We start from the raw sequence: 15,390 nt of genomic DNA, 5'->3' as shown, positions 1-15,390 counted from the left end.
TTCATAGTGATTTACCTCTTACACTAAAAGGTTTGAAAAGAGAAACTGTAAAATCTCTGCATATACTCTGCATATAGCTGCACTTGTAGGTTTGATAAGAGAAACTGTAACATATTTGTATATATATCTAAATATAAACTGTATTCTTCATAGGCTTGAAATGTGAGACTGGAACGTGTATGTTAATACAATATGTTTGTGCATATACTGTAACTTGCTTGTCTTTATCTGTTTGTAAGTTTGGAGCTTTCGTCCCTGGGCCTCCACTGAAAATGGACATGTATCCAGTCAGACTATCCCGGTCAGCAAATATAAAATAAATAAATAAATTCATAGTAAAATGGGTTTTAGAAAAAAAGGAAAAGCAGACAAGCCCAAAGGTACATTTAAGTGTAGTATACATACAACATGCCATTTTATCATTGAGGGTCCAAGTATTCAATTGATAGACAGATGTTCAAGATGGAGAGCTAGGGGCAGTTACCCGTGCAATCCCACAGGATGGGTATATCTTACTATGTGTGACAACTGTGAGTAATTTTTATATTGATAGGGCAATATATGAGGATGAGGCTACAAGAGGGACCTATACTTTGTGTAGGCTAAGGTTGAGCAATAAGGCAACGCTGCTCAGTGTACAACTGAGTTGCTCCTAGAGCAGTAGAAAAGATTGGAAGATTTTCAACAACAGTTTAGGGGAAAACTGAGCTTCTAAACTTTTGCATCTATACAGGGCACTGCTAACCATCACTAAGCAAAGAGCAGCACTACAGAAACACGAGGCTTAAATATGATTACAACACTTAAATATATGCGTAGATAGATGGATTTTATTAATGCAAAACAATTGAAATATGGACTAATCAAATGCAGTAAAAGCCTCCAAAATGAAGTCTCTTAGCAGGGGCAATAATACCCACGCATCCCCCATGCCCAATAAATTCAAGGTCACACAGTCCTGGGGAAAAGTGAAATTGCCTTCTCTCCTTTATTCAGTGATCTCACACAAATACCACATTCCCATTCACCCTGTTAGACTTAAGTTATTCAATCATTTTATGTCTAACAAATACATATATATATATATATATGTTTTTGGGTATGTGTGTGCACGCATGCGTGTGTGTGTGTGTGTGTGTGTGTGTGTGTGTGTGATTGTGAGTATGCATCTACATGCCAAGATTATTTCTGAAGAAAGTTAATGGTAATGTTTCTGTCATATTATTTCTGTTACTGAAGATAATGTTTTAAATTAGCTTCCCTTATCTAGGGTTAGCTCTCCAGAGTGTGCTCCAATCATGTACTAGATCAAACATTGCCTTATTAAGTAGGCAGAGGCCACCTCTAATTAGTCTGTAAGAAACAGAATATAATGATAATTCTTAAATCCCTTCTGAAGGGTTTAAATTTTCTAGACCTAAGATTTTCTAAGAAATCATACCTTTTCAGGTTTTTAGGTGGCTTGTTTGAAGGGTACTAAATACTAATAAATAAATAATTATTTAGTAATAAGAAGTATGAAATTGTAAAATGAACTACCTGGAGTGACCATGCATGCCCTTTATATTTAGATGGGCTAGTGATTATGACACTGGTTGATATATAAACTTCAGAACTTATATTGTTGTCAACCATAGGTTCGTAGGTTCATAAATTAATACTAGGCTAACTGCCCTTGTGGATCATTTTAAAACTAACCAATTACTCCATATGCAAATAAAACCTTGCACCTTGTGTATGTAAGGCAAACACCTTAACCATTATGCCAGCCTCCCACCCATTGTTCTTATATCCACTAAATCTTTAAAAATTGTGTCATTTTTATGATTTCATTACTTTTGTTGTTATCATAATTTATGCCTCCAAAAATCTCATGATGCTAAATTTACTGATTAAAAGGACAATCCATTACTACAGTACAAGATATATATATATATATATATATATATATATATATATATATATATATATACATACATATGGTTCCCGTTCACAAGATCGAATGGATGGAAGCTCGAAATTCATAATCTCGAGACTAGAATCTCGAACTTCCATTCACTCGAAATTGTGAATGGGAGCCTTAGGTTTAAAAAAATAAAAAGTTAACTTACCTTATTGCAGGGGTCCAGGTCCTCTGTACCCTAGCAGTTTTAATGTGAATGTTCCGTGACCACACTATAGCGGAGGAATGGAAAATCTTCCGTTTTGCGCTTATGCAATTTCCCTTTCCTTCACTATAGTGCGATCTCGGAGTAGGTATATTTAAATAGGGTGTGGGGGTGCAGGTGTTAATTTATTTTTTCCGAGTTTATGACTTTCAAGTTTAGAGAAATTCAATCATATGAAGGGGAACTATACACACACACATATATATATATATATATATATATATATATATATATATATATATATATATATATATATATATATATTTATATTTTGCCCCCCCCCTGCAAAAACATTTGCCATAGGTTTAATCTGCTAGTCTGCTCTGAGGTAATTCCAGACATGTCAATATGGGTCTACTTTGTTTCTTTGAATCTCATTTCACTGAATTTCTTTTCACCCCAACCACTTCGCTAAAAACTCAAATTACTGAAAACTCATTTCACTGAACTGCAGTTAGTATATATGGCACTGTGTAGAGTATTGTAAGGCAAGTAAAGGGTATATGCTCTTTCCCCCACAGTAGTGTGATCCTGGAGTTAGTATATATAGTTGGGGGGGGTGTACCCCCCCCAATTAGTTTGAGTACATATTGTCTTCTGGAGAGCGTTAGTCACTGGTGTTGTAACTATGCATGTCTAGTGTTTAAAATGTATTGTTTTGAAGTTTTTGGTAAAATACAATATAAAACAAACAAGGTGACGCCCCCACACCCCCCAATGTGGGGGGTTGTGCCCCCCACCCCCCCTAACTATATATACTAACTCCAGGATCGCACTACAGTGGGGAAAAGTGCATATATCTTTTACTTGCCTTACAATACTCTGCACAGTGCATATATACTAAGTTCAGTTCAGTGAAATGAGATTCAGTGAAATGAGTTTTCAGTAATTTGTGTTTTCAGCGATGTGGTCGGGGTGAAATGAAATTCAGTGAAATGACATACAATGAAACAAAGTAGACCCGTCAATATATATGAATTTGATGTTAATGACATTACTCTATTGGGTGTCTACACAGTCTATATTTGAACAGGTGCCTAACATCCATATATGTATATATTTATAGGTCATGTGGAAGAACCTAAGCATTATCTTTTGGTAATTATGTTACCCAGTCTGATGGTTATCTAAGGCCCCTTTCCTCCTTTATATTTATATTTCAGAAGAAAAGTCTTCAAAGAAGTGTCCTGAGTGTCCTGTGAGACATCAGTGGTAATCCGCATTTGGGCAGGCAGGTAACTTCCGCCACCGTGGTTTATTGTACCTTGTTTCTTAAAATGCATCCCTCCATTGGCTTCTGTACTTATTGTCATGGGTAAATTAGACAGATAATTTGGTGTATAAAGGACAAGCTGAATTACAAAAGCCAAAACAAGGTGGCAAACAGAGTTTATGTTAAGCAAAACATGTGGCTTAATGTTATGCAACATGACTTGGCCTTGTGGTCAGTTCTGTTAATTGCCTTTATTAGCTTCAGGTAAGAAGAACCAGAAAGAAGGGTGTGCAGTTTTCCAAAGGATGTTAATATTTACAAAACTGTGATACTCTTGAAGAATTAGAAAATTTGCAGTATATGTCTCATTTAAAGAATAATCTACAGGAATCATTTCAGACTCAGTGTGATAAAGTTACAGAGTGTTCATTTTATGTCCAATAGCTGCTGAAAGGACTGTAATATAGGCTGGGAGATTGCCACCTGAAGAAACCAGGGTATGGACAATGAGGTAAGAAACACAGAAAAATGAAACAATCATCCAAGATTTTAAAGATAGCTATTAAATACTAAGAAGACGGTATCACAGGGAGGTGAAAAGAGATCCCACTTGTAATGTGGGAGCCATTTGTGTAGTTTTAGTCAGAATGCTACCATATTTACAAAAGAGAAGGCACTTACCTTTCATTGATACACCGTTATTTATATTGCTATTGTGTTTATAAAAGAGGTGTGTTTGTAACGTGTGGTTTATTGGTGTAATGTTACCAGACTGCAAAGTTAACATCTCACTGAGATATAATAAGTTGTTTGTATTTGAAGAAATGAAAGTAAGGACGGTACTGCCCCAGAATAATCTCAAATAAGATCATTGATTTGTGACTCAAGCACAGAGAAGTACATCTTTTAAAGGGGGGGGGGGGTAAGATAAGGAAGAAGTTAGGATGACATGACGTGAGAAAGTATTGTTTCTACACTTTAATAATGTTTCATATTACATATATATTAGCAATAAAACAGAGAAGTACATCTTTTAAAGGGGGGAATAAGATAAGGAAGAGGTTAGGATGACATGACGTGAGAAAGTATTGTTTCTACACTTTAATAATGTTTCATATTACATATATATTAGCAATAAAACAGAGAAGTACATCTTTTAAAGGGGGGAATAAGATAAGGAAGAGGTTAGGATGACATGATGTGAGAAAGTATTGTTTCTACACTTTAATAATGTTTCATATTACATATATATTAGCAATAAAATGTTTACATTCTATGCACTTTTATTAATGTAGACAAACATCTTAAAGCCACACAACCATTTCAGCACAGCTTTGGTGCCCAGCACATTTCAGGGTAATAAACCTATGGCCACTACAGCCCTTATCAGTGCCAAGCTTCTTTTCTCCCCTTCCTTCTTCTTACTCTTACAATTCTAAATTACAGTACCTCATCACTTTTTCCAGTTTTTCATACTGTTTGTTCCTGTCCCTCGTTTATAAACATTTATTAATTTGTTCATCTTCTTTATGTTTTTTACATGCATCAACCTTTTCCTTTTTGTCACTCTAATATTTTTGTGAATATCAACAGCTCCTCTGTCTCCTTTACTGTCTACTGCTGCTGTCCCGTTCTTACTCTCCAACCACTTTCCTTCCAAGCATCCTTGACAACTCCACATTATACTGATAATTTTGTCTGTTAATCTGCTGAACCCACTAGGCACAACTACCTCTTTTCAGGAGCAACAAAGGAGCACTTTCTGATATAGCAGGTTGCTCTTGGATGATGTTCAGTTCCTCCTTTCCTTATCTGCAAAAGCCCCCCCCCCAGCTTTCTTTCCTACTCTGTTAGTATAACAGGTCACTGTAGATATTACCTGTGTATTAACCCATTGTCCTAGATACATACAGCACAAGCCATCATCAGTCACTCACTTGCTTTCAACACACCTTTCTTTTCTTCTTGCTTCTCGCCTTCTCCAGCTTCTTTGTCCTATTTCCTAAAAAGATCTTTCATATCTTCTCTTCAGCTTAAATAATGCCCATGCATATAACCCACACCCCTCTCTTCCTGCTATCTTTAATTCATTTAGGGAATAGTCTTATATTTCAGCGCCTGTTCTAGCCATTTATTAACTTCTTTCTGTGTTCATAGTAGTTACCAGACATACTGTTCAGGAGGCCATTGAAGAGCCTAAGCAACTATCCAAATTCCCCCAGTGCACTGTCTGGTTAAATCACTTGCTCAGAGTCACACAGTATATGAATACAGACTGAAGGAAACAAACCATAGGCTGCAGGCTACAACTTGTTAATAACTCATAGCTGTAATCCTCTGCTTTAAATGCCATGTACTCTCTGCAGAATGAGCCAATACCATTGTGTATCCATTCTATATTTCTTTCTAGCTCTTCAAAACCCTAAAATCTCAGCTTTCATTCATTAATCTCTTCCATTCCCAACTCTCTCTTAATCTGTACCATAGACACCCTATTCTGTTTTGTCAATTATTTCCTTGGTTTTGAGAAAGTCCATATTGCTTCACCCTTCATAAAATTCCACACTTTTCTTATTCCCCACATCAACTTTACTAGAAAGGCTCACCCAGACTCTCCTGTACTTTGCTGTGAGGGAAAGGTTAGTTTGCTTTTTATTTGTTGTATTACTTTATTGCCTTTTTCTATTTTGAATACTGTGATTTGTTTTATTTACCTTGTGTTTTACTTGTATTCTGCTTTTAACTGCATATTAAAACTTGAAAAGAGACCACAGCTCTGTCTCTTGTGAGTCAGGCAGAAATTAGTGCAGGTCAATAGAACAGGTCAGTTAGGGTTAATCATCTGTGAACTGGGGGGTGTAGCTAGGAACAAAACATTCTATTTAAGGGGTAAAATAAAACATTTCAGAGCTTTACTAGAAAAGCTCACCCAGACTCTGCTTCACTTTGCTGTGAGGGAAAGGTTAGTTTCCTTTTTATTTGCTGTATTACTTTATTGCCTTTTTCTATTTTGAATACTGTAATTTGTTTAGTATCAATTTTCTGGATGTCCATATAGAGAGGCTGAGTAGTGGGCAACTTAATACAGGCATTTATAGGAAGTCCTGCTATAGGAATACCTTGCTACATAGACAGAGTATGCATCCTAGGTTTGTCTTTGATAATATTATTAAGGGACAGGCCTTTAGAGCATCCAGGTTAAACCCAACACAAGAAGGGTACAATGAAGAGCTTATGAACTTGAAAGGAAGGTTACTTCATAGGTCATATAATGCCCAAGATATAGATAGCATATATCAGAGTATAGAAGAATATAGAAATGAGAGATCCAGCCCTTATTTCTCAGATTTTGGTAGTAGATGGTATAATGCATCTTCTGGTCCGGTAGTTCTAGGTAATGGAACTCAAACTACACAGAAATTTTCCATGTTCTATACTTATGACTTTAGAGATATTAGGGAAATTATTTGTAGACAATGGCAAATCCTGATGACTGAACCATTAATTAAAGAAATAGTGGGAGAAAATCCCCAATTTCTTTTTAGAAATAAGAAGAATTTGTATAGAATGCTTTGTTATTCCAATGATCAGTTGGTTCCGAGACATTCCATTAGAATTGGTACATTTTCATGTAATAACTGTAGCTACTGTCCTTACATTTTCAAACATAATATGTTTGTACATCCAGTGACCACACAGTGCTATCAGTTTTAAAGAGAAATAAAGCTGGAAACGGCCAACACTGTAACCTGAACACAAAAATTCCGTTCCAAAATGCAGCATGAACGTTACACTAGCACAAGTTGAACACCAAGTACGAAAAAATGTCTCCAAAACCACTTTATTCTTTCCAAAATACAAATTGTTAAGTGCTTTCATCTAATAGTATAGACTTCATCAGAACACATAAATTAAAATACTCACAGTTTATATACAGCCTTTAACCAATCGGAAATTAATTGAATTTCTTCATATTAAAGCTTTGAAGTGCCAGTGTATTAATCCCTTTTCATTAACTATAAAATACATTTTCATTCACATTTAAAATCCTTATTAAATAACTCATCCTTATCTCTATGCAACGCATTGAAATACATTCATCCTAACTGTAAAAACATTATAGTGCGTGCACTACTAAATGCACCCACCATCCTAGTTAATAATAGTAATTATTTTGTAAGACAATAACAAGACAGTTCAATTAGCGAACCATCTACTAAAGTTTTCTAGAATAGGTTTTATGGATATGTGGTCATTAATACCAGGATGTACTGAGGCATTCACCTTAATTTGCCATCTAGCCTCCAACTCTCCCAGTTTCTTCTTAATACTACCACCCCTGGGATTACCTCTAACTATATCAAGTATACCAAAATGGAAAGTTTCACATATTTTGTTACCATCCAAATGTCTCCATAGGGCATTGTTTACATCTTTTTTGTTCATACAATAACAGTGGTCGTAAATTCTCTGCCTAAGACATCTATCGGTCTTCCCTATGTAAAAACAAGGGCACTTTGTGCATTTTGCTAAATACACTAGATGTTGCGATCTACAATTGCCCTTCTGAAATTTGACCACTGTCTTATTAATATCCTCCAAATTAAGTAGGGGTGTGTTTATAATAAACCTACACTGGTTGCATGTACCACATTTTGTAGTACCTCTCAAAACTTCTTTGATATTTCTCATTGCTTTTTTCTTTTCTAATTCCATTTTCATATTGTTACCATTCCTTGACACAAAATTAGGTTTTTCACCCACAATCTTGAAAATATTCTTATCAGTTTTTAGAATATTCCAATTTCTCGAAATAATGTTCTTAATGTCGGAACTGTAAGGAGCATATTGTAATATACATGCCCTTGTAAACTCGCGGGGGTTGTCTGTATTCATATCCATACTGCCACATCCTTTGTTCAATGGCCCACTCCCTATTAAAGGTTTATATTTCTTACCCCATTCGTTCTTAACATATTCTACAATGTCAGTCACCATACCAAGGGGGTACCCCCTCTTTGTGAACAATCCCCCTATAAAATCTAGTTCTACTATCAAATCTGAAAATTCAGAAGTCATCCTGGCCGCCCGTATACATTGTCCATTTATTATACTCCTTTTTTGGCTAAAAGGATGACAACTAGAATACTCTAAGTAACAATTACTAAAAGTTTCCTTTCTATAAATCTTAGATTTAAATTTTCCATTTTCCACAGTAATACGGGTATCCAAATAGGAAATAGATTTTTCCTCAATATTAAAAGTGAATTTGAGATAACTACTTCTAGTGTTTAAGTATTCTTTAAAATCATTTAATTCTTGTAGGTCTTATAGTTAATGAAAAGGGATTAATACATTGGCACTTTAAAGCTTTAATATGAAGAAATTCAATTAATTTCCGATTGGTTAAAGGCTATATATAAACTGTGAGTATTTTAATTTGTGTGTTCTGATGAAGTCTATACTATTAGATGAAAGCGCTTAACAATTTGTATTTCGGAAAGAATAAAGTGGTTTTGGAGACATTTTCTCGTACTTGGTGTTCAACTTGTGCTAGTGTAACGTTCATGCTGCATTTTGGAACGGAATTTTTGTGTTCAGGTTACAGTGCTATCAGTTTAACGTAGTGGCTAACTGTAATTCAGAACATATAGTTTACTTAGCAATGTGTACATGTTTTCCTGCGTTTTATGTAAGCAAAACTGATAGGAGGCTTAAAGATCGTATCAGAGAACACCTATACCAAATACGCATTCATTCCAACACCAATGTCTTATCCAAACATATTCTTGAAGTAGGGGCAGAGCACACATTTTGTTTTTTGGTAATTCAAACAATCCATTTTAGTGTCAGGGGTGGAGATGTCAGGAATCACACAGAAAGAATGGAAGTTAAATAGATAATCTAGTTTAAAGCACATGCGAGTCCAGGGCTAAATGATAAAATTCCCTTGAGACCCATCTTGAAAAACAGGAGGCTGGTAGTTAGGTAAAATATGGGACTAGCATACCAGTGTTTAATATTATGTTTTGTGATATATATTTTTTATACTTTTACATGTTTATATAGATTTTTATTCATGGTAACTGACTTACATATTCATTCACTCTTGAGTTTTGTCCATATGTATAGGTTCATAGGTTCATAGTTTAGTACTAAGCTAACTGCCCTTGCGAGCCATTTTAAGCCTAGCCAATTATCCCTTGTGAGACTGAAACCCTGCACCTTGTGTTTGTAAGGCAAAAACCTTAGCCATTAAGCCGCCCCCCCAACCCTTGTGATGTTTTAATATGTTTATTTGTTATGATATATTTTTAAATGTATTAGACTATGTTCAGAGTTTGACTTTAAGATGAGTGCTAACTTGATTAGCATCAATTATCTAATTATCAGTTAGCTATATAGCAGTAGGTGATTTTACACTCTGTTTGTTAAAGGTTTGACAAAGCCTCTTGGCAAAAGCGCTTACCTTCACACGTGTCTGGAATAAAAGGATATTATTTTTACTCTGCCTCTGGACTTTATCTATCTGCTGTTGGAATTTATATCAAATATCATCATTGTTAGAGACTGTATTTCGAGTGCATAGATGCTGAACATTTGGCTCTTTGCTGGGTTGCTCCTGAGCATTTATATTTATTACAGTTACTCTGCATTTTTTTTTTTTTTTTTGGCTACGGAGCATTTGTCCCTTGGTGGGTAATGTATTTATTTTTAGATTATTAACATTAGGTAAGACTGCAATCCAAATTGTAGCTTGCTACAAATCCCCCACCATGCCCCAAGATTCTCACTACACCTTTCTAAACATACTGGAAAATACTAAGATACAACCAATCACCCTAATACTGGTTGATTTCAACTACCCTGTCATTAAATGGGAAAACTACTCATGTACCAACACCTTTGCCCAGCAGTTCTTGGAGTTCATAAATTTCAATGCCCGGGATCAACTAATTCTTAGTCCCACTATGTGCTCCAATATCCTAGACATGGTCATTACCAACATGGGAAAACGATGCTCCACACCTATGGTCACCCCCCTCATTAGTCAGGTCTGACCATAAGCTAATCACGCTTGACATCCACATCCCACCCCCACCCGCCAGTAAGGAAACCTCCGTAAAAAACTTCTCCAAAGTCAACTTCATGGTACTCAAGTCAGAAGTGGCAAACTTCGCGACACCCATGCAGACGGGAACTGAAAGTTCGACTGCTGAATCCCGTACGAGCACATCCACTCGTGCATAAATCATGCCATCCCCAATAGAACCAAGATGCTCTTCTCCAAAAAAAGGAGGCCAATCTGGTAGTCCCTTGCCATAAACAAACTTTACAAGAAAAGGAAGAAACTGTTGCAGAAAAGAGGAAAATCCCTGGATGCAAAAAACTCCCTTACCAGCCTCAGTAAGAAGCTGAGATTCCTCATAAAATCCTCCAAATCTAGTTATGAAAATAAAATTGCCAAAGATTCCAAACACAACCACAAGGCATTCTATAGCTATGTCAAGAATCTAAATGCCAATGCTCAGATCTGCTCTGAGCTACAACAGAATGTCATTAAATATACTGATCCCAAGGATATTGCCAATATCCTGGCAGATCGATTCAGTGCAAACGTCACCCCCTAAAGGGCCCACCTCAATACCAAAAGATTGCCAAATCCCGGTAATAACGGCCACACAGTTAAAAAATGCACTCTCCAAAGCTAAGAATACAGCATCCATGGGACCAGACGACATCCCAGGCTGTGTACTACATGAACTACAAAATGAACTGGCACCTCACCTAAGTGTCATGTTTAATCATAGCCTCACCTCAGGCTTCGTGCCCACTGAGTGGTGCACAGCTACAGTTATCCCACTCCACAAGGGGGGATCCACCTTGGATCCTGGGAACTACCACCCCATCAGTCTAACGAGCCTGATCTACAAGACCATGGAACGTATTATCATGGAACTTATAAACAAAGACATTGGCAACCTTCAAACACTGGACCCCATGCAGTTTGGGTTCGTGAAGGGCCGATCTTGTCTCCTGAACCTGATTGACTTCTTTGAATCAGTCTCCAGAGCCATGGACAAGGGTAAGGTGGTCCACACAGCCTATCTGGACCTTGCCAAGGCCTTCGACATCATCCCCCACTCTGGAATCATAGATAAACTTACTAAGCTGGGTATTAATCCCTATGTCACTCGATGGGTTGCCAACTGGCTTACTGACAGAATCCACACTGTAAAAGTAGCCAACTCCAAATCCAGCTCCAGACAAGTGACAAGTGGAGTACCTCAGTGTTCAGTCCTGGGACTGCTCTTGTTTGACATCTACTTCTCTGAAGTACAGGCCAACACTAAGGGACTCTGGCTAACAAAGTTTGCCGATGACTGCAAACTGGGAACCATTATTGAATCCCCAAATGATGTGGATATTCTACAAAAGGCCTTACAGAAACAGATGCTTGGTGCCAGAGCCATGGGCTCAAGCTCAATGCCAAGAAATATATAGTTATCCCCTTTGGGAAGAAACATGTACCCGTAAATTACCACATAGGTGGCAGTACACTAAACACCGAAAGTGTGATTAGAGACTTAGGGACACAGGTGGACAGTGGTCTCACCTTCAATAACCACAGTGCCACAACAGTCAGGAAATCCTTCTATGTGGCACACCTCATCACTAAGGGCTTTTCATCCAGAAAAAAGGAGGTCATTGTCCCACTGTACTCATCCCTCATTAGACCCATTATAGAATACAACACCCCATTTACTATATACCTCTCAAGACATCTGCAACAACTGGAAAGGCTGCAGAAATACCTCAATAAAAGAATCACAGGCCTAAAGCAGATGCCCTATGCTGACTGTCTAAAAAAACTCCACCTATACTCTGTCACATACCGTCTACTCAGAGGTGATCTCTGCTTAACATACAAGGCCATATCAAACCCAGAGCTGTTGGACTTGCTACACTTAAAGAAATCCCAATCCCTCAGAGACACACTCTCCAGGGATCTAAACCCTGTCATCACAATGAACAAAACATGCTGGAGGGATAGGTTCCTGACCCAGAGACTCCCCAGACTCTGGAATAGACTGCCCATACATGTCAAACAGAGCGCCTCTTTGGCCCTCTTTAAAAGGAACCTTGTTGATTGGATGGGAGATAGGAAATTCACCCCAGGGATCATGTCAGTTGCCTTGCTAGACAGGGGTCCAGAGAAGTAAATACTGTGGGAAGAAATAGCCAGGGAATTGTTATGGCTAGGCTTGTATAGGCCCTAGGGCCAAAAATCTAGTACCAACCTATGAACCTATGAACCTATAAACTGCCACCCTTCTCCGTCTTTGCACATTTCCTATATATTCAGTCTTTCTAAATATGAGGAAGCATTTTGTGACATGGAAGGTGATAAATGTAGAATATATTATTAAAAGAGGTACTGGGAGAAATCACACTGCTGGCACAGAAGCAAATCAACTACTTATTTTAAAGATTTAGGTGTAATAAAAACAATATCCTCATTATGGTGGTCCTTTAGAACTGCACCGAAATCTGAATGGCAGAGCTAAATTTCGCAGGAGAGTGTAAATGCTATATCTGGCACTGTGGTCTCTAACAAAATCCAGGAAGGATTTAGTTACTGTAGGTATCAGCTACCTGGGGGTGAGAAAATACATCTTCATAGGACTGAACATTCTGTATTCGCAATGATTTCAAATATGCAATGTCCATAGGTATAACAGTATTCTGGTGATCAGACGTAACAGGTTTCCTGAACAGTCCCCAAAAGTATCTGAACTGCCTACCTGTTAGTTGCTGGGTGACTGTGGTGGGGGTCATCAACCAGAGACCACATCTTAATAACTTATCTACAGCATGTAGTGTGACTGACAGCAGTGAAAAAGCAGGCAAACAAACCAAGCCATCTGCTACAAAAGGGTGACTTGAGAAAAACAGAGTAAGTGGGGGCCAACACTCTGGTGTTTAACAATGTACAAACACACACACACACACACACACATGCGCACAGACATACACACACACACACACACACACACACACACACACACACACACACACACACACACACATGCGTGCATGCACACACACACACACACACACACACACACACACACACACACACACACACTCATATATGGGGAATCCTATAAATATTTACATTTTTCATATGATATGAAAGTCAGTAAACTGCATGGACCTCCTGCCCTTAAATGACACTGAACTGGGTTTCTATGATTAGGGAGAAGTACTGCAATGTATTTAACACAGCTTTTAAACAGCTAGTTGATAAAATATACTCTAACTACATTGTTACAGCTACTGACAGTGATCTGCTGATACTCCTCCATAAATTCCAACATTTCTGTGAGCAATAAAAGATTTAGATATCTGCATCTCTTTTCCAACAATGTTTAATTAGGGCCACAAATGATTAACAGGGTCATAATTAATAGTGAGGAATATTCTATAATGCCTTCACTTCTTAGTCATTTCAGCTTATTATTAATGCATAATTATTACTCTCGCCTCCTAATTTTCAACTCAGAAGAGAAGAAGAGAAAATACCAATATTTGTCAAAATTGATAAGATGCTGGTATTAGTATTTGGTTTATTTCTTGCTAAACATATTCAGACACAGAGGATATTCTTGCTGTTGAGAGTGGACAGACTGCAGAGGTGCATAGCTAGGTATTAAATGGCAAGGGCACTTGTTCTTCAATGACCCAGGTATTGCCCTGATTATTTTTGGAATATGCTGCATATTTTCTATAGTGATTAGGATGGCATGAAGGAGATTTGTAAACATATTGTAAACCCGGATTGTAATTGCAGTATAATAACTACCATACATTGTAACTATGAATCAGCCACTGAAGTAGGAGTTATATTCAGCGTGCACACCCCAGCGATAGGTGACAGAAGATCATGACATCAGCAGTCTATCAAGGATTTATCCACTTACGCTGATCAACAACAACAACAACGCTGATCATTATCTGTCCCTTCCCCAAACCCTGACTCAATGGTGCTGCTCAGGACCTGGTGAAGTCTTGTCTACATTGCATTCCATGATCAATAACATTCTTTTAGCATACTGAAGGAAGTAAATTTCAGGATGAAGCTTGGGGTAGTGGACATGTGGCTTATCTGTTAGCACTCGGTTTAATGCAACATAAACAACGGATTCAAAAATGAAAGACAATACGACAAATAATCAAAATATAATAATGAACCTTGAATCGACATTAACATAGAAGACGTTACTAGTATATATGAATGCATCCACCTGTAAATCAATTTTTGCTTTAGTAAAGTACACAGATCTTCATCAAATGAAAAAGCAGTCTATGGTATTAGGCCTGTGTTCGGAGGAACAGCCTAGTTTCAGTCTATTTCACATTATGTTACATCTGTAGTAAATTTAGGATTATTGCAATCAGTTATTTGATTCTAAACTTAGGAAATGGTGTGAATGTAGAATACAGTTTCCTGCATTCCATTTCCTTTATTAAAATAACAGGCTACATTTTTAACAGGGTGCATTACTGATGATGTTATTGCTCAAATACCTGCAGAGTAGGTAAAAGTGAGGCCAGATGAGATAGCTGCTCCTTGAAAGCTTTCTCTTTCTCCTCATGTTGACTGCACAGATTAAAAAGAGAATTAGAAATTAATGAAAAGAACAACTCTATAAAGCAATTGCAATTAATTTATTTGTTTTGTAAACCTGGTAGACACTCTGAGCAGTTAACTGTTTATATATAGATTTAACTTGGAAGAAAACAAACACTCAATAGAAAATACAGTAAATAATGAGCTAAGGTAGTGTAAACAACAGTAAAAGACAATAAATTCTATTTCATCAAGATATTTGTCAGCACTTAACACTTCTAAAGATCATACTGCATTATGCATAGTATACAAATATGTAAGTATGGATCCAGGAAACCCTTGCAAATGATCTTATCGAAACATGTGGGTATGTT

At 37.1% G+C, this 15,390-nt stretch overlaps 1 protein-coding gene across 1 annotated transcript in view; it reads right to left on the bottom strand.

Moving 5' to 3' along the window:
- RNF207 (ring finger protein 207) overlaps positions 1-15,390 on the bottom strand; it is a 1,144,530-nt gene that overhangs the window by 576,881 nt on the left and 552,259 nt on the right. Inside the window, exon 8 of the mRNA XM_044063578.1 lies at positions 14,974-15,046. Within this exon, the coding sequence (XP_043919513.1) occupies positions 14,974-15,046 (73 nt within the window). The remainder of the gene's footprint in view (positions 1-14,973; positions 15,047-15,390) is intronic.

This window comes from Protopterus annectens, chromosome 2.part1 (genome assembly GCF_019279795.1).
Source record: "Protopterus annectens isolate FY-2018-M chromosome 2.part1, PAN1.0, whole genome shotgun sequence".
Taxonomy (NCBI): Eukaryota; Metazoa; Chordata; order Ceratodontiformes; family Protopteridae; genus Protopterus; species Protopterus annectens.
Note: the sequence above shows the minus strand (reverse complement) of the source record. Positions and strands in the feature narration are given on the sequence as shown.